The 21,092-nt window shown below is 36.9% G+C and overlaps 1 protein-coding gene across 2 annotated transcripts in view; it reads right to left on the bottom strand.

The window, feature by feature from the left end:
- The window catches only part of fng (Fringe glycosyltransferase), a 101,375-nt gene that overhangs the window by 26,877 nt on the left and 53,406 nt on the right, over nucleotides 1–21,092 (bottom strand). For both annotated transcript variants that reach the window (XM_014240250.3, XM_014240251.3), the window contains exons 3-4: nucleotides 20,461–20,509; nucleotides 9,006–9,108 (exon numbers count right to left, since the gene is read on the bottom strand). In XM_014240250.3, coding sequence (XP_014095725.1) covers nucleotides 9,006–9,108; nucleotides 20,461–20,509 — 152 coding nt within the window. The remainder of the gene's footprint in view (nucleotides 1–9,005; nucleotides 9,109–20,460; nucleotides 20,510–21,092) is intronic.

Below are 21,092 nucleotides of genomic sequence, written 5' to 3'. Positions count from 1 at the left end.
AGCTGGCAGAAATTAACATATATATTTACCCACATTTATTTAAAATCACAAAACGTTTATTAAATACCACGTAGAATCAGCGCTGTTTCCGAAATCGAGATAAGTAAGGAAGCATAGTATACTAAATGTTTAAGGCCTAATAAGTTATATCAACACGATGATTCTGAAAATCCTGCTTCCTTTTTATTCAGATTTAAAATTTTACTATGCTACCAAGATACCGAGTGTCCACGGTGTTGTAGGAAAGACAATGTGGTATGAATTTAATCCAATAATTATTATTATTATGTAAATTTTAAACGTATTTAAAACTACCCTGAACATGGTATATTAAGTTTGCCACAACGTTGGTAATACCCAAAAGTAAACGTCAGAGACCCTGCAAAGTATATATATATAAATGATCAGTATGATGAGCTGAGTTGATTTAGTTATGTACGCGAACGAGTCCGTCAGTTTTTAAGATATCGACCTGAAATTTTCATAGTGGGCATGGTTTTATAGCAGTATTTAATTTTTCACTAGACGTTAAGAAAAAGAATTCAAGACTATAGACAACAGTTAGCAGGAGGGAGTATCTAAGATTGATTTTGGTAAAAACCAAAAGTATTAAAAGTTACTTCCGGTACTTAATTCAACACTATTATTATATTATATAATTTCGATAAATAAATAAGTCTAAAAATGTAAACTCTTTCCGGTGCGATTTCAATAAAAACTAAATTTCAATATATCCCAAGGAGTTTACAACGACAATTTCATCAGTATTGAAACCATTTTCGGGGTCTCTGATGTAGAGTATTTCCTTCTATTTACTCGCATGTAATTGTACTAGCAAGTAGGCTCACTTAGAGCACATTTTTTTGCACTAATGTGTAACGTAAGCTGGAGCTAACAGTGTAGCACCAATCTAAACCACAGGAATTTCTACTGAAATCACAACACAATCAATTTGAAAGAAACGGGAATTCTTGTCGAACATTTTGGGATGCCAAAGTGCCAAAAGCACGAACTGAGCCCAAAAAACATGTCAACCGCATAGCAAAGCTAACCGAAAACAATAACCAAATTGCGACAAAGAAAAAATACTTGTAAAAATAGTCAACAGCTATCACACACACAACACCTACCAAGCACCGTTTTAGCTACGAGACAGACAAAGGCATAGAATGCCGCATAGGTAAGCAAACAGCCGACAGAAGTGGCAATTGGGCGACAACCGCTCTTAAGCAATTGTCCGCCAGCAAAAGGTCTGCTTGCTGCTGCTGTTTGTTTTCCAACTGAACTGTAACCGAGTCAGCGCTGAATCCACTGTCGACACTGGAGCAATTCAAGTGACACCTGGGCATTTGTAAGTTTTTCTTTCGGTTTTACTATTCCTTTTCCAATTAGTTTCAGCTGCTTTTTTGCTTCGAGTTTAACACCCCTTTAGCTCCGCACTCTTGTTCCCGCCATTTAGACATTGACGCTTTCGAGCAGGCCAGGCGCGCCATAGTCGAACTGTCGAATCAACTCCAATTACGGCACAAGCGGATTTATCGCTGTTGTCGTTCAGCATTAGACATGCCACACCAGCAGCGGCGACAACATGCAATCGCAAAAAACGAAGTCGCCAACGAGAAAAAATAACAAACAGTCATGGTGAACAACCGCACTCGCGAGTTCAACGCTGACAGCTGGCCAACCTCGGTCGCAACTCGAGAGTCGACTATAGTTACAGTGAAAGTTGTAGTCACGCTTGGGCCAGTTTAATGGGCCAACACCCAGTGCAATAGCGCAGTCGACGCTGCACTAATCGGGAAAAGAGTGCAACAAAAAACAAAAACTGCGCACCCAAAGTGCAATGAAATTCATCGATCGCGTCCTTCAGCAAACGTTAATCAATCGCTCATTTAAAATGGTGCAAGCTGTTGGTGTTGTTGCATATTGATGTTTGGTGTGCTGTTTGCATTTGCATTGCTCATGTTGTGTTAGTGGAAGTACGCAGCTTGCAATGCAAAAAGAAACAATGTTTAGCTTCGTAGAAAAATCAGTTAGTAACTGTTCTTTCATATATTGCATGCAAAGCAGAGCTAGCGATTTCAATCAACTACACGGAAAGAAAACGTTCGCAAAATTTTAGGAACAAAAGTGTAATAATTCGATTTCAATAACTTCCTAGTTGTTAAGATCGTTTTGTTAAATTTAAGTTTACCCACTCTTAGTTCAAACATCTAATAAGGATATTTTAATAAGACGTGATTTCCTGATCCTGGATTATATAATACATTAACCATCTTAGATGCTTTCTTTCTTTGGACTCGGCTCTCATAAAACATTTTACACGTAAAAACAGCAACACAGTTATCTCGCCGAAAGCAACAAAAGAGAGGTTACTTGCTGTCCCTTCTCTATTTTATAATGCCAGTTTGGACCAGTTGCTTGTTCGGTTTGTCACTCTCCAATCACCCATATTTCAAATTTTTTTCTTAACGAGTTCATAAAAAAGTTAAAAAAAGTTATATCTACGCTTAAGGATCAAGGACTGATAAGATAATTGTAATGGTAATAAATGCCTCTATAAATAATAAAGGAACTCTTGGTTGAGAAAACATTTCTATTCTCGTGCAAACAATACTAAATGAGAGAGGAAGAGGAAGAGAGATATCAATGACATCCCTTCCTTGAGCACTTTACGGTTTTTGTATGCAAATTATTAGACCCGCATTATCACATTGATTTCCAAGTAACGAACCATATTTTTATTTAGTGAACATATTTGTATATGATTATTTATAGAATTTGCGCTACTGTGTACCTTTTTTTAATTGTTTCGATATTAAAGCGAAATTTTTCGCCATGTGCAAATTTAATTTATTGCAACCCAAGTGGCCAAGGTTCTCGACTAGCTGCACCAGTTCGGATCTCACAACCAAAGCAATAAATAAAGGCTGACATACATTCATATAGGTGTGGTTTTAAGCTTTTGCAACAACATCAGACTGCAGGCAAAATTAAAAAAGTAATAAAGAAATATGCTGATTTTATCAGATCCAATCTGCGTTATGAAAGTCTGAACTTAATAGCTCAGCTGCTAACTCGCAAACCAGTGTTTACTTTGGAGACCGTGCAATAGATTCGAGTGCTTGTGCCCACCTGAAAGTCATAACTCGAACATAAATACCGGTAAATCAGTAAATCAATCTCTCAGCCAAATGCCACAAATACAACAACTGCAATTCTTTCTTGTAAAGCGGAACTCCAACGGCAGCAACTCCTTCGTGCTTTGTTTGTTAGCCATAACTGGGAAGGGGGTGCACTGCGGTGCGGTGAAGTAACTTTTCGTTTTGTAAAATGTTGGTCACGTGCACTTCTTGCAGGCAACACGTGAAGCAACAACCAGCAATATGCTAACTCATATGCTTATCCATTTACTCGTACTTATGTGCTCTTGTATATTCAAATGCAACTCTATTGTAGCTAAACTGGGCAATAACAGCTGCCACAAAGTGGTCACATGCTCGAATACTTCTGTACATTCTTTTTAATATGTTGGCATGTGTATATATATATGGAGTTTTGCAAATCTACAATGCCCGAAATTATTGGATACGTTGCAATAAGATTGGGCAATCCATGCACTAGACACCACAGCAATATTGTGGTACTCGACTGCAGTTGCAAACAATTTGCATGACCACATTTTGCACAGCAACTGCACTGTAGGAAAAGCTACAACCATTCACAAAATTCTGTGAATCCCAACAAAATTTGCTGAATTTCTTTCTATTCATACTTGCCAAGGCTCGCAAATGAGTGTGATCGAACGAACGTCAATTGTCATCAAGGCTCAGAGAGTACCGAAATGAACACGCCCACTTTTAATGTTCTTTTGTACAATGAGAAGCATACTTTTATGAGAAAACACTAAAAAGGAAAACTATTTCTTAGTCCTATTGCTGAACAGTTTAGATTGTCGATTTAGTGAAAAAATTTTAGAAAAAAAAAACAAAATAAAACCGTTAATAGTTTTTCTATACTTATATAATATATATATATAGCTTGATCCGTCAGATGTTTGACAGCTATATGCTACAGTAGTCCGATCTAAGCAATTTTTTTGGGGATTGTAGCGATTCCTTAGATACGCCAAATTTTATGAAAATACCTTGAGAAATAATGGAGTTTTCTATATAATGACTTGAGTTTGAACGGTCAGTTGTATGGCAGCTATATTCTATAGTTGTCCAAATTTCTTGAAGATATCTCGTGAAATGAAAAAGTTTTCCATATAAGCACTTGATTCCGATCGTTCAGTTTGTAAAACAGCTATATGCTATAGTGATCCGATATCAGCGGTACCGACAAATTAGCAACTTCTTTGATAGAGAAGTATGTGTGCAAAATTTCAGACCGATATCTCATAAATTTAGAGACTAGTTTGCGTATATGTATGTACAATATATAGACGAACAGACAGACGGGCATGGCTAAATCCACTCAGTTCGTCATGCTGATATGCTGATCAATTATATATACATATATAGCAAGCTTAATATAACCTTTTCAAGCCATAAATATGTACATATTTTGTCGCCTGTCTCTAGTTTCCTATCTCCAGCTGGATAAAATGTAAAATTGATTTCAATTGGTAGTTAAATAGTATATTTTACACTGTAACTTTGTATTAAACTATCATAAAAGGATAATGGATCATTGATTCATTCTGGTATTCGTACTCTTCCTCTTGATATCTTGATGTAAGTCGTCTTCGAACAAAAATTTTCTAAAATATTAGTAACGATGTATATGATTAAATTTGTTAGTAATTTAAAGCAATACAGCTCGCAACTAAAATATTTTCCGCCACGGTAATCGTACATCGCCCACATTACTATATTACTTACACTGTTGCTCCGAAAAAGCAAATGTGTTATTTGTATTACGCAAGCAGTGGAAACGTTTTGCAAAACTGAAAGAATGAACGTAATATTTCTTAGGATTATTTTTATTAGAATACTACAAAATTTGAGTAATAAGAATTTTTCCAATAAAAATCTGGTTTCTGTAACGCTCTACTCTTCAACAGACGTGTAAAGCTGATCTCTTTTAGTAATCTCTAAGTTTAAATTTGGAGCGACTTTCTTTCCAGTTATCGGGGATGTTCATTCAATCTGAATCGTTTGCATTGCTTGTTGCAGAAATTGCTTAAATCGATTTGTTGTGGCAATATTTCCATAAAGGGGTAAAAGGACATCCTATCATTCAAAAAAATGCGCACAGTTTTAATGATCGGTTCGCTAAACAAGCATCGTTATAAAAATATTTGAATTCTTTTCGAAAAATGTTTCCAACATCATCACAACTAGCGAGAGAATTACTTTAGCACTTGAAGTAAGAAAAAATTATACTGACTTGAGACAATATTTTGTTGTTTAGGTTGTTTAATAAAATGTTCTTATAGAGCATTTTAGGCCGTCTTATGCTTGTATTATTTAAATCAGTTTTAAAAATAACAACACAGTTATCCAGTTGGATTCTATACAAAACTATATGTGGAAATATCAATAAACTGGCATAATAATTTACTGTTTACTGTCTACAATAATAGTGTAATCGATTCACCACTCTTCAAGCTCTTTCGGACCAAAGCCAGTGATCACAAAGCGTTCCAATGTCAACAAATTGCATTATTTCGGGGTTAACGAGAAACATTCTAAAAGAAGGAAGAAGAATTCATTCAAATCTTGACAATTATATAACTCTAAATTGAACTCAATAAATCTAGAACATACAGTCATAATAAAAAGACTGCAAATCCAGCGATTGTATATCAGCTGATTAACCTGTGAAGCAAAGAAGTAATAAAATTGCAATGTCAGCTCCTAATCTGATACTGCTTAAAGTCCATATGCTAAGGCGCACACACACACCTAAGAGATATATTTCTGAATAGATGACTGGAGTAGAGAGCATCTGTCTTTCAACTTCACCTAAAATTCTCGCATGCATAATTACGTAACAGGCACTCAATGCGGCTGATGATGATTTAATGGATTGCTTGCTAAGGTTACGGTGCAGGAGAAATAGTGTGCGGCTGAGAGTCCACCGAATCATTTGGTATAATCACCGAGGCAATTGACTTTGAGCTCGTTAAAGTTGGCAACTGCAATAATTTTGCCATCAATTTTATCAATTAAATAGAGTGTCTTACACATGAAACCGGCATGCAACAGTGGCAAGCGCATCGATAGTACCTGGATGCTGCCTAGTCTGTAGCAGAGTGGGGTGCCAGTTAGAAGTGCTAGAGCATTTATTAGAGTCCTCCTTATTTGCACTTCACTAGATGAAAATTTCTATTGGCACACACATACACACACTGACGAACCTCTTTGCTATTATGTGCAGCACAAAGTACATAATTTGAATTACCGCAGCTTTTATTAATACGTGCCGGTGAAAGCGTTAATTGGTCTTAAGCACTCGACAGCATAAGAGAAGTGGCGTGCACGAGAGGGCCGCTATACATAATTCAAAAGTCGATTGCGAGCTTGCAACACTGCTGACTTCAGCAAAACATGACACAGATACGTATGCGTATAAACGTCGGTGAGCGGTTGCAATGAATTAAGGCATCACTGTCGAGTGACAAAGCGCCTGCGATGGCAACCCCCCCTAAACAACTAAACAACTGTCGAGCTTGTGAACTTTGACTTGTGACACATGTCACAGGCAACTACTAAGCGAACTTGCAACATGCCACGTCTGTGCGAACATGCGTATGCTGCGATGTGGGTGTGCGTTAAGCCCGTAATTATGCGATCGATCAAATGCAAATCACTACCACAGCGCAAGGCCAATGAACCTCACTGCATCCCGCCCATCGTCATTGCAATCTTTCTGTAATAGCTGGTGGGCAACTAAATATGTATATGTACATGCATGCGTGGTGAGCAACAAGCACGGCAATGACAATGGCTCCTCATCTACCCTGCACTACTATAGCACAATCCGCACCAGTGCCGGTTGTTGCACTCGCTGCAGCTGTTCTGGCGTTGCTCAGTCGCTGTCGCAATGCAATCGATGCTCGAACCACTTTATCTATTCATAGGTTTCGTCCGCTATTTGTATGATGGCGATGGTAATTTTATATGCAGATGCGGTCAACAGTTTAGCCGCAATGTTACACACAAACTTGTTGTTATGGCTGCTTTTGTTGTTGCTGTGGTTGCCCTTGTAGCCTGCGCCGGTCGCAGGGGAGAGACTCACCAGTCACTAGTGTTGGGTATGGCAAAACACTATAGCGAGAATTGCAGCTGCGAAATTGCAGCCTGGAGGCTGTTGCTGCAATATTTAACCGGCTTTTGTTTATAGGCGCACAAGGCAAACAATGGATTAAAGGTGAAAATCAACACAGTTCCATATACGCGACTATAAGGGCGCATTTTTATTGAGAACGCGAATTAAATAATTTTTAATGGTATCCTCGTAGATCACATTATAAAAAGGTAATATTAAATATAGTTAGGAAGTTGAATTTTAAGTTTCTTGAGTAACAATTATCAAAAATATTATTTTCATATTAAACGTTATGTGTCCATTTTATTTTCTTTTCTTCGTTGATTTACATCTTCAGGTAGATGTTATCGACATTCAAATAATAAGACATGCTTAACTTAAATTCCGACTTAATATGGACGAATTGTCAAGAATTCATAGATGCAACATATCCTATAGTTAATAGGAAATTAAAATTTTGTGACAAAACTAAATATAACAGATAAGGAAGGGCTAAGCTCGGATGTAACCGAACATTTTATGCTCTTGCAACTTGCAAGAATCAAAGCCCGGGAAATTCCTTGGTATACTCGTTTGACATTTCTTTGTGGATTGACTGATATTTTCGGTAGAAGGTCAACTATAGGCACAGGGGTCCACATATTTAGTACTTAGGGGATTAAACAGTTTTGGTTCGATTAGACAATTTTTGGTCACAAGTTGGCATACTTCTAACGCATTATTCACGCAAAGTTTTACCCCGATATAATAATTTTTGCTTGATTTGCATAGTGGAAAGTGAAAGAATCAGATGGAATTGAAAATGGTGTTATGTGAGGAAATAGGCGTGGTTGTAGTCCGATTTCGCCCATTTTCGCACGATAACATAGAGATAAAAGAAGAATGTTATGTACCGAATTTGGTTGAAATTGGTTTAGCAGATCTCAAGATATGGATTTTCACCTAAATGTAGGAGGTGCCACGGCCATTGTCGAATTTCGAACGCGGCTCCTATAAAGTCAGCTCATGCGATGGGGAGTGGGTGTAGTTGCCACCCGATTTCAACTATTTTCACACTGTAGGTAGGAGTTCTAATAACATTTGCTTCCAGTGAATTTTGTTATTATAGCGTTAGCGGTTTAGGAGATATGCACAGTAAACCCATTAGGGAACGGGACCACGCCCACTTAAAACAATTTTAACTGCAGATGCCCCTCCCTAATGTGATCCTGTGTACCAAATAGCAGTCTTGTATCTTATTGCGAAGCTTAGTTATGGCAATTTATTTGCTTTTGATTAATGGCGTTTTGTGGGCGTGGCATTTGTCCGATTACGCCCATCTGCAATACCGACCGTCTCACGGTACCAAGAAACATGTCTACCAAGTTTCATAAAGATATCTAAATTTTTACTCAAGTTAGAGCTTGCACGGACGGACGGATGGACGGACAGACAGTCACCCTGATTTCAACTCGTCTCTTCATCCTGATCATTTATATATATATAACCCTATATCTAACTCGATTAGTTTTAGGTGATATAAACAACAGTTAGGTGAACAAAACTATTATACTCTGTAGCAACAGGTTGCGAGAGTATAAAAACAAGTTAAGAAGGTCTAAGTTAGGGTGTAACCGAACATTTTATGCTCTTGCAACTTGCAAGAATCAAAGCCCACGAAATTCCTTTAGGTGCTGGCAAAACATAAATAATATTGAGATGTTACATAAAGAATAGTTTACTCTTACTTCTTGCCACTGGCTAGGAAGACATCCAATTCCGCAGACATTTTGCAGCACAAAGCTTCCTGGAAGTGTCCCTGTGAACAGTTTGTGTTAATTAGATGTCCCTCTGAAAATACACAAATATCAAAAGAATAATGATTAAAGAATATCACCGAAAATCAGCTTAATTAGTGATAAATTCTCCAGCAAATAAATATGAGCAAACAAAAAAGCAAAAAAAGGAAGTATGCTGGATAAGCAGCGGCAAAAACGGTAGCTAATGCCATGGCGCATGCACAAGCAGCAGTCACATATGGCCAATCAAACAAAAACAAGCGGGCAAAACCACAATGCAAGGCAACTGATCACAGAATATTTGCAGTGCCGCAGAAACATATTGAGTATAGTGCTTATCTGCGTAGCTTGGCAGCGCCTGATACGGACACACAATATCGCGAATGTCTGATCACTCATACCGCAAGTGCCTGCCTCATATGCCATACATACACCTTAATTGGACGAAAATTGTTGGAATATTTAAAATCGCCTCTTGGCACAATCCATATACAAATGTACGCATATATGGTATGGGCTCGTACATACGTCTACCCCGATTTGCTTGGCCCTTTGCCGCACCGCTTACTAAAAAGCGAAACCATTTGAGATGGCGAAGATTTACGCATATCGACGCACACATAGAAATGCACGTTAACATCAACGAAAAAAAGAAATGAAATTGACGCGGCAGCGTTGCAAGTAAAGCACTAATGGGACCGGCGGGGCAACTCTACGGTCGCAGGAGGATACACACATTTTTCAAAATCCAACGCGCGTTTAACAAAAATTCAGTGGGCATGTTGTAGTCCTAATCAAAATTCCGTTCGGATGCTTGAATGTGATGCGGTTGCCGCGAACACTCGCCGATCACTGCTTCGCCACCACTCTTCGTTCCACATACCTTCTCACTGCCGGGACTGCGATCTTCCCAACCGACTAGCTGACAGACTCATCGGCAAACTGGTTAGTTCGTGGCTTGCATTGCGTTCGCTTCTGTGGCAAGTTACCTCAAAGAATGCGATAAACGATATTTCGGTAATGACACAAGAGTTGCCGAAACCAGACCGCCTTGCTGATTTTTAATTTATTATGCTCAACAATAACTCGAAAGTTGTTTGTACGTCTACAAAGCAATCGGTTGACAGGGGCGATGAAGACCATCGAAGGTTCCTCATTAGTCTGTTCATAATGGTATATTAATCAAAATGTCACAATGTGACAACAACAACTCAGTCGATTGGATAGAAAAAGAAAGTGTAAGTGTAAATTATAGTATAACCGTACAATATACGTATCAAATTTACAAGTCATAAAATCTTTTAGGTCAATGAACTGTAGGTCTCCAAAACAACAAAACTCAGCAAATCATTGGTTTATCCTGACTCCTTAAATATATTACGCACATCATGAGAATACCATAGATCACTGAAATGAAGCACCCTTAAGTATTGGACGACATGCCTGCAGAAGTGGCTCAAATTCTTAGTCGGTACAATGAATAGAGGGAAGTAGTTTTGCAACGAAATTTCCATATTAACTGACCTTGATTCGCCAAGCCTTACTCTCTAGCGAATCAAAAAAATACTATACCAGATGCTCAAACATACAGGCAACAATTGTGGTGCAACCCCGAGCAAACATGTCTTCTGATGCATGCGCATTAGTGTTATGATTCTTTCTTGGTAGCGAAATTCTTTTTTTTTGCGTTAAAAAACGTTGCTGTAACCCTTTATTTTGTTTTCTATAAATTACTATAATTGATTTTAAGTATTAAGTTTTGAAAATAAAAGAAAAAAAATTAATTTATTTTTTCATTTGTCATTTGAACCATTCACAATAGTAAAACTGGTCTAAAATATATATCGGCATACTCTCTTACACGAATTCAACTCGATGACTTGCTTTGGCTTTTACATGTAATTTTTTTGACAAGAGAGCGGAAGCGAGCAGAGAAATGGCGAATCGAAGATAGCCATTAAGAGTTTGGTGGGCTGAAATCAGTAAAACCATAAACGAGCAAGAAGACCGGAATGTTTTTTGCTTGAGTGATACTCGTAAGAAGAACATAGTTGTAAGAAAGTAAGCCACTGTACATATTAAGCCAATCAGCAGATATCTGACCTCCTTTTATATTTCTTTTACTTTATATTTCACATGTGACGCGTCTATAGCAACAACAATCACAACGGGTCGTTAACAAGGCAACAACAATAAAACCAAACATGTCTTATCGCCCACAAAATAGACAATGCGACAATCATTTAAATCGAAAATTGATTTGTTGACATTTGTTACAAAAACTGTCGTAATCGGGGGTAAGCTGAGCGATGCGAGCGCGTTATTGGCTGACCGCTAAACCGAAAATACGCTAAGTTGACGCATGAATCAAGTAATCAAGTATACACACACATGGATAATCATATGTGCTTTTTTGATGGCTTCATATACTACAGTCTTAGGTGTGTTCGATCCCAAGGAAATAAAAAGAAGCGGCGGTGATAAATGGCCGACGAATTTGATTAATACACACGTGTGCGGCAGTTGGATGGGCTGAGTGACGATTGGCAGCGGTCAATTTAAGTAACTGTTATTTTTTCTACTTTCTGATCAAGCTGTCGCTATGTGAATGTACCCCTTAACATATATACATACATACTTATGTGGATAAACATCTACATATGCACGAACAGTGCACCTTCAACCCAACACAACTCAACTCATTCGGCATTCACTTATGTCTGAAATCAATTGTAGATGGATCACAAACGTGAAAAGAGCGCCTCGTAAATCAAAGCAATTAAAAAGGTAAATTAAAAACTCCTAAATCGAATTAAACAAACGCAAATGTAAGGAACTACATTTAAAGCGGCATGAAATTTAAAGGCAGCTAAAGTACTTAAATCGAGTTGGCCATCAATAAACACACTCGTGATCAAATAAATGTGAATAATGAGAACTGACATTCTCAAAATTTTCATAAAAATCCATGTTTCAAAACCATTTTTTTCATTTTTGGTTTACAAAATCGAACGTCTCAAGTATTGAAGCCGACCGACCGCACGTGCAACGTGAATGAGTCCAAAATGAAATTGCCTCCGATGTCGATTTTCACAAGAAAATTTTGTTCAGCGAAGAAACTCACTTTCGGTTGAATGGCCACCGTGACATCCTCCAAAGGTCACTGCGTGCGCTATGGGCAGAGGGAATCATTGGTCCATATTTCTTCAAAACTAAAGCCGACCATAATGGTACAGTCAATTGAGAACGATAAAGAGCGTTGATTAATGACTTTTTCCTGACTAAATTGGAGGATGTTGATGTGGACCCTTGGTACCTACAAGAAGGAGCATATTGTCTCGCGTTGTGAGCCTGTGGCGTAGTCACCACAGTCGTGCGATTTAACACCGCTGGACTATTTTTTGTGGGATTATGTGAAGTCGCTTGTCTACGCAGATAAGCGCGAGACGACTAGACGCCTTGGAAGAAAATATCCGGGGCTTTATTTCTGACATACGGCCAAAATTGCAAAAATTGGTCGAAAATTTTGCTTCTCAGGTGGATTTTATTCCAGCCAGCCACGGCGGTCACTTGCCTGAAATCATTTCTAAAACATAATGGCTAACCCTTATCTTTATTGTAAAGTTAAGTTCTTGGCTATAACATTAAATTCTATGCGTTTTATTTCTTCTCAAAACATCGACTGGGATATTTTTTGCTTTAATTCATGATTACATTTTTATGCAGTTGATTCACCACGAAAGACGTGAAAAGGTGTAAAGTGTCTCACATAAAAACTTTGAACAAAACAAGTAAGGAAGGGCTAAGTTCGAATATAACCGAACATTCTATACTTTCACAAAGTCAAATGGCATACTCGTTTTAGATTTCTTTGTGGATCTTGCCGCCTTGTTCTATGTTGACCGATATTTTCGGTAAAAAGTCAGCTATGGGCACTGGGGTCAACAAATTCAGTACCCAGGGACTTGAATCGTTTTGGTTCGATTTAGACAATTTTTTGTCACAAGGTGGCATACTTTAAACGTATTATTCACGCAAAGTTTTACCCCGATACAATCATTGTTGTTTGATTTGCATAGTGGAAAGTAAAAGAATCAGATGGAATTTAAAATGGTGTTATATGGGAAATAGGCGTGGTTGTAATCCGATTTCGCTCATTTTCGCACTATAGCATAGAAATATGAGAAGAATATTATGTAATAATTTGGTTGAAATCGGTCAAGCAAATCCTAAGATATGGGTTTTCACCTAAATGTGGGCGGTGCCACGGCCATTGTCTAATTTCGAACGCGGCTCCTATAAAGTCAGCTTATGCGATCCCAGAGATAAAATTTAATGACTCTGGCGTGTTTAGTGCTTGATTTATCGCGCTTTTAGTAGTTTTTAACAGTACCGTTATATAGGCAGTGGGCGGGGTTGTTACCCGATTTCACACCGTAGATAGAGGTGCCAAAAACATTTGTTATCAGTGAATTTTGTTATTATAGCTTTAGCAGTTTAGGAGATATGCACATTAAACCTATTAGGAGCGGAACCACGCCCACTTTTTCAAAAAAATGGTAACCGCAGCTTAGTTATGACAATTTATTTGTTTTTGATTAATGGCGTTTTGTCCGCGTGGCAGTGGTCCGATTACGCCCATCTGCAATACCAACCGTCTTACGGTATCAAGACACATGTGTACCAAGTTTCATAAAGATATCTCAATTTTTACTCACGTTACAGTTTGTACAGACGGATGGACAGACAGTCACCCTGATTTTAACTCATCTCTTCATCCTGATCATTTATATATATATAACCCTATATATATAACCCTAATAACGTGTTGCGAGAGTATAAAAGTTACTATTAAGGAACTTTGATAGAGTGAATTGTGCGTTTCTGAATTAAATTATATAAAATCGATGAAAAACTATATTTGTACCATATTTTACTATAATATTTTTCTGACCACCACTGTATACCGGACATAGGTATATATCTACAGACAGCTGTAAATTTGTAAGCTTGCCATTCGCATACGAGCTTTTCCAATGATGGATGTGCGAGTGCCTTAAAATCGTGGCATCCACTGCAAATATGTATCTTCGAAACGAATTAACGCGCCTTCTCGAAGGTACTCAGTTCAGTCAAAGTAATCTGCATCGATGAGCTAATGACGTCCACCGGCACTCATTATTGCCATTGGAGTGGGATTTAAAATTGAGTTTGTTGTAATCATCACTTTTATGGTCTTTCTACCCGTTGTTCACTCACACATACATAGACCGGTTGATTAACAATACAACTATCACACAGATATATCAATGCGATGAAGAGTCATTTAAAATACCTTAATGCCCAGTTAATGAAATTCGAATAGCCCATCGCTTTCGAGATATAATATTTATGTATTTGTATGCATTGGAACAGTAAACATTTTGTTTGTTATTTGGTCTGTAGATACAGGTGCCCCGATGAGTATACGTTATTAGAAAGACACAATAACAAAGAGTGAAAGCAACCACAATAAAGAACGAAGCGAGTAGCGGGAAATAAACAAGCAGCTTAACAACAGTTAAATTAAATTTAATGGAATACAAAAATAATTTTTTTTCTTCCAAGCAGCTTTGTTAATTTGTAATTTTTTGAATATACGTTATATTAGATTAAACTCTCAAGGAATTCAGTGGAAGAGATGAAGCACAACGTAACTCGAAAAAGTAATTTTTATTTTCGATTAAGTGAGCTACAAAAATGGTATAAAAAGACCTTTACCTTGATTTTGATCGTTCAGTATCAGTGAAAGCTATATGTTATAACTATGTGTTCGAACTGAACAGTTTTTTCGGAGATTTTAGTCATGTCTTGGATAATAACCTCTGCGAACTTTCATGACGATACATTGTCAAATAAAAAGTTTTCCATACAAGGACTTGAGTTCGATCGGTCAGTTTGAGTGACCGCTTTATGCGTCACTAAATTAGTAAAGGTTCCTTTCCGAATGGAAATTCAAGTAATGTTTACCAATAAAAGGTATTTGCGTTAAGGCTTACAACACTAACTAGGTAGTGATTATATGGTACAGTTCAAATAACATAGAGCCACATAGTACTATATTTGGGTTGACATCGCAAGGGCATAAATTCTTTATTCATAAAAAAAAAACCTTTAACTTCAATTGGTAATAAAAATCGATAATACATCGATATGAATGGCAAATATTAAAAGTTTCGATAATTTAGTCTGGTCCCAAAATTTGCATAATAGCCGGAAACTGCAAAGTAGTGCTTAGTTTCTATACTAAGAACAACTGCATAGAAACGCCTCAAAAAGGGAGTTTATTCCCGTCTTCGTATAAAGTTTTCGTGAATGTGTCGCGCCAAATTGCAAAATACAATTTTCCCTGGCAATTTACACATTGGACTCGACTCAATTTTCATAAAATTCTACTTAAAACTGTCAAAAACTGATTGATGATTCCTTCAGTCTGGCCATGGCTGTTGAAATTGTCCCGTCGCACACACTAAAGACGCGACCAGACAAATGAATCTACGCAGCATGGTGGAGGATTTTGACGGACACATGAATGGCCCGAAATGAAAGGATGCAAAACAAACAACAAAAAGAAATAAATGAATAAATCGGTGTACTTGCTTGTAGGTGTCCGAATGCCGGTTAGTCTGGTTTTTAGTTGGTATAAATTACTTAAGCCTATACAAACGTAAAAGCTGGTTTAGCAGAGCAAATAATAACTGATATATATATACATATATACCATATATATAGAGCTTAACAATAGATATATACAGTCCAATAGGAGCGATGGTGTCGAATACATTCAATCTTGCAAAGTGCAAAAGAGCTGATATCTGATTATAATATAGTGGCCTATAGAACCAAAAGCATAAAAAGAACTAAACAAAAAAACTAAAATCGACATCGGAATGATATATTAAATTAATTTTCGTTTGATTAAGCTACGGTTTGACATATGTATTGCTAAATTTTCTCATTTGAAATAACAAGCCAAAATAAATAAATAAGAATGAAAAATTAGATCGTTTTTCATTTCGTTGCTCTGAGGTTCTTCGGTGAAGTCTTCGTTGGACTTCAGCCGGTTTCAGCCATTTCGTTGCTCTGAGGTTCTTCGGTGAAGTCTTCGTTGGACTTCAGCCGGTTTCCTTATATATATTGGAAGCGTTGATTAAGAGTTAAAGTGACAGCCGGTTTTAATTTTTGTTAAAATTTTAGGTTATTAACTAGTAAGACCACACACATTTATTTAGCTTGTTAGACTGTAAGTACTTAAGTGACTTGTAACTAGTAATTTGACTATAAACTTGATCGAGCTTATGGTCCCCATGGGGGCCGCTTTATCTGACAAATGGATAAATCTATAAATTTAAAGTTGACCCCAATGATTGATAGATTTAAGAAAGATCATTTATCACAGAAATGACATTATCTGGAGAGGCAACTAATACTAAAAATATCGATATCTGTCGACCCAGGAATCAAATCCACGTCTTATGGATTAGTAATGGGGCTCTAACAACTGCATAAAATGCCTACTTGTAAGAAAGTTGAGCATCGCTTCCGCATTTGCGCATGCATCCGCAATATTCTCCCAACTTAGTGGCATGAACTGTTTGCCTTTATTTTTGCAGTACAAAAAACTGTTAAAAGACCACATTTTGCATTAAAAAATTAATCAGTTTTATGCCGGTGTTGCATGTGTCCAACAAAAATACTAATAATAAGAATTCGGATGTTTTAACACAATAGCGCGTGTGGAAGGAGGCAACGGTGCCGCTCCTACGCGTACCAAACCAACAATGTACGATGTGTATACCGGCAACAAAAACAATACCTATTCATATATTGTTAAATGTATATGCGTGTTTGTATGTGTGCGAAAGGGGGCAGCTTCTTGTGGTAGCACTTAGGAGTTGAATACTCGACAGACAGTGGCCAAAATTAGGCGGTCAAGTAGGCGGAGCAGATTGATGTGAAACTAAATTGGGATTTTACGCAATTTCCGTTTTCACCCATCATTCGTACACATGCATACACACATACTCACGCAACCGAAGATGCAAATGCCAAAAAATGAAGTTCAAAAATTGCTTCGAATGCGTTGAAAGGCTTTCGGGTAGGTTGTTTTCGAAAAGTAATCTGTAAAGTATTCGGTGTTTTGTTATTTTTGCTGCTGAATTTCATTAATCAACTGCGAGTAAATTGGTTGGTGATATAAGGGGAATCTTACTAGCCTGTCGCTTGCTCGCTGACGACAATGAACAGACAATAAAATGCAAAAATAGGATACCGAAGAAAAAAGTTCGTTTTTAATGCATTTTAGCGGCTGAGTGGCATAAAAAGCATAAAAGAATGTTAACACAATTCTAAAAGTATTTTGCTTTTATTTTGATTTATGATTGAAATTTATTGCGTTCCCTTATAATGTATTTCAATCACCGACACTTTCAAGACCTACAAGTATATATTTATGTACAAATTAGTATTTAGTTGAGTATATTAAATTTTTGTAAATCATTACAACAAAAAGCCATGATTACAAACGCTAAGCTTTTGCAAGAGAATAGGCAAGGGTTGTGAAATTGCGTAATATTAAAAAAAAATCCTTTAAAAATAAACCTTTATTTTAGGTACTTGATAAATTAACAATTAGTGAAAATTTATCAATATTTTTATCAAGTAAAAACCATTTTTTATTTCGCGGCTATATAAATATGATAAAATTTAAATCTTCAGAACAAAATTTGATGTCTACACATTTTTGGTGTGAGCCGTGGCCAAAGAAATTTATAACTGAAACGGCCCTTACTCCCTATTTAAAGGCAGTGAGGCTTTTTGGTTATCATGTGGGGCCAGGTCCCAAACAAAAATTTTACATAAACTTTAGACGATATTGATGTCACATAAGTAGGTTACAAAAAATTGTTTTTATTAAAATACTTTATGAAAAGGTGTTTTTCAATTAATATTCAAGATTTTCTTTTGGGGTAATTTTTTTAAGAACTTATAATGTCTATTATGTACTAAAAAAGTACACTAATAGTTATAGTTGTGCCTCAAAGATGCATTGTTATAAGTTGTAAGTTAATAATTTTCAATACTCGATTCGCCAAGCATTGAAGAGTATCTAAAACTATTTTTTAAGTGTCAAAAAAGTTAGGTTTCTACCTTAGTTTTGCTTTCTATAAATTATAATTCATTTTAAGTTTTAAGTTTAAAAGAAAACAAGTAAGGAAGGGCTAAGTTCGGATGTAACCGAACATTTTATACTCTCGCAAAGTCAAATAGTATACTCGTTTGAGATTTCTTTGTGGATTGGCTGATATTTTCGGTAGAAGGTCAACTATAGGCACTGGGGTCCACATATTTTGTACTTAGGGGCTTAAACAGTTTTGGTTCGATTTAGACAATTTTTGGCCACAAGGTGGCATACTTTAATCGCATTATTCACGCACGTGAAATAATCAGATTGAATTTAAAATGGTGTTATATGGAAAGTAGGCGTGGTTGTAGTCCGATTTCGCCCATTTTTGCACTGACATAGAAACATGAAAAGAACGTTATGCACCGAATTTGGTTGAAATCGGTTAAACAGATCTCAAGATATGGGTTTTCACCTAAAAGTGGGCTGTGCCACGCCCACTGTCTAATTTTGAACGCGGTTCCTATAAAGTCATCTCATACCATCCCAGAGATAAAATTTAATGACTCTGGCGTGTTTAGTGCTTGATTTATCGCGCTTTTAGTAGTTTTTAACAGTACCGTTATATGGGGAGTGGGCGGAGTTGCCACCCGATTTCAACTATTTTCACACCGTCAATAGAAGTGCTAAAAATATTTGCTTCCAGTGAATTTTGTTATTATAGCATTAGCGGTTTAGGAGATATGCACATTAAACCTATTAGAGGCGGGACCACGCCCACTTTTTTAAAAAAAATTTTAACTGCAGATGCCACTCCCTAATGTGATCCTGTGTACCAAATAACAGTCTTGTATCTTATTGCGGAGCTTAGTTATGGCAAGTTATTTGTTTTTGATTAATGACGTTTTGTGGGCGTGGCAGTGGTCCGATTACGCCCATCTGCAATACCAACCGTCTCACGGTACCATGAAACATGTCTACCAAGTTTCATAAAGATATCTCAATTTTTACTCAAGTTAGAGCTTGCACGGACGGACGGACAGACGGACAGACGGACAGACGGACGGACAGACGGACGGACGGACAGACGGACGGACGGACAGACTGACGGATTTCAACTCGTCTCTTCATCCTGATCATTTATATATATATAACCCTATATCTAACTCGATTAGTTTTAGGTGATACAAACAACCGTTAGGTGAACAAAACTATTATACTCTGTAGCAACAGGTTGCGAGAGTATAAAAAGAATAAGAAGAAATGTTGTATTTTCATTTGTCATTTGAGCTATTCACAATAGTAAAAGTGATCTAAAATATGCAAAATAAAGTTTGTAGCATTGAAGATAGCAGCTATACCACTTCAATGACGTATCCGTATACTCTCTTGTACGAATTCAACTTTGTTCTTGCTTTTCTGTTGAAAACAGTCACCGATGTTTCGCCCTTCCATACTTACCGCCCGTATTAAACCAAATTTGTCAAAAGTTATGCCCGTATAAATCAGTTGTTCTCTATTGTTTTCATTTCACCAATGTTGCCATTGCTCAATTTGTATACATGATTTTGTACATATTTAATTGTTTACTTATAAATTTTCATAATGTAAAAGCTCAAAACTAAAATCCAACTATTAAAATCATCAGCGGATTCGGTCTACGGTTTTGCGTCGGTGACTGTTTCCAGCATTAGATGTAATTTTTGTCACATGAGAGCAGCGCGCAAAGATAGCGAGCAGAGAAGTGGCGGACTTCAGCAAGGCATTCAACGCACAAGGATCTAGTAATTTCACGATTAACGTAAAGATTAGTTCAAATCAACAACTCTAAGGATAGTTCTCTATTGTAGAGTCCAAAAAAACTGGTCAGTATTTCCAACTATATTTTCATAAAGTTGAACTTAAAAAGCAACTGAATGCATCGGGACATTTAGAACATTTCAATACACTTAGCAAGTTCTTAAGAATATTATACCCTTCTTGCCATGGTATATTGAAGGAAAAAGTAATATGGCGATGATTTCACACTCATTTCGCATTTGAGCTGACTTTTTCACATTTTTGTTTGCAATAAATATTCAAGCAGTAATATTTATATATGCATATATTATGTGTGAATTAATCGCACACAATTTAATCCACTTAAAACATTCCGACCTAAACGTCTACCAAATTCTACCACATAGGCACATAATGACTTTGTAAATATTATATAAAGCATGTTACACAGTATCTACTCACTTGTCTTCTCCTGATAGTAAGCGTCATCGGTATCCGTGAAGAACCAAGTCTGAAAGAATAAAAAACAGAATAAATCAAAATAATAATTAATGCAAATGTGCTTAAAATAATTAAAAGAAAATGCATTAAGTGGAGTAGTTGGTAGACGACGGGCGAGAGTAATGGCACACGTAATTGTGGGAAACCCGCTGCGTGACAAATCTCCATGCTCGTTGATTTCCAAAACATCAAGAATATACGAATAAAGACCTATACAAGAATATACATACATATGCTCGTACAAACGATGTAAAATATTTACTTTGTAGGTGTCTGCATGCGCTGAAGATCTTTGTATAGTACATGACTATGTCTGTATATATCTTTTATGCATTTTAAGTGCTGAAAACTCCTTCTCCACTTGTGACGAAAAGTTATTTGTTTGACGCTGGAAATTTTCTTATGTTTTCTTACAAGAAACGAACCAAATCAGATAAGAAATTTCCCACACACATAGACTCGTTTGTGGGAAATGCAAAGAGTGCCCGCATGAGTGCAACGCATCGTTGGTTCGTCTCCACAACATGCAACATTTCCTTCCTGCCGAATGTACATTTATGCATCTCGTAGGAATACAAGCGTTGTTGTTGTCG

The sequence above is a fragment of the Bactrocera oleae genome, chromosome 6 (assembly GCF_042242935.1).
Source record: "Bactrocera oleae isolate idBacOlea1 chromosome 6, idBacOlea1, whole genome shotgun sequence".
Taxonomy (NCBI): Eukaryota; Metazoa; Arthropoda; class Insecta; order Diptera; family Tephritidae; genus Bactrocera; species Bactrocera oleae.
Note: the sequence above shows the minus strand (reverse complement) of the source record. Positions and strands in the feature narration are given on the sequence as shown.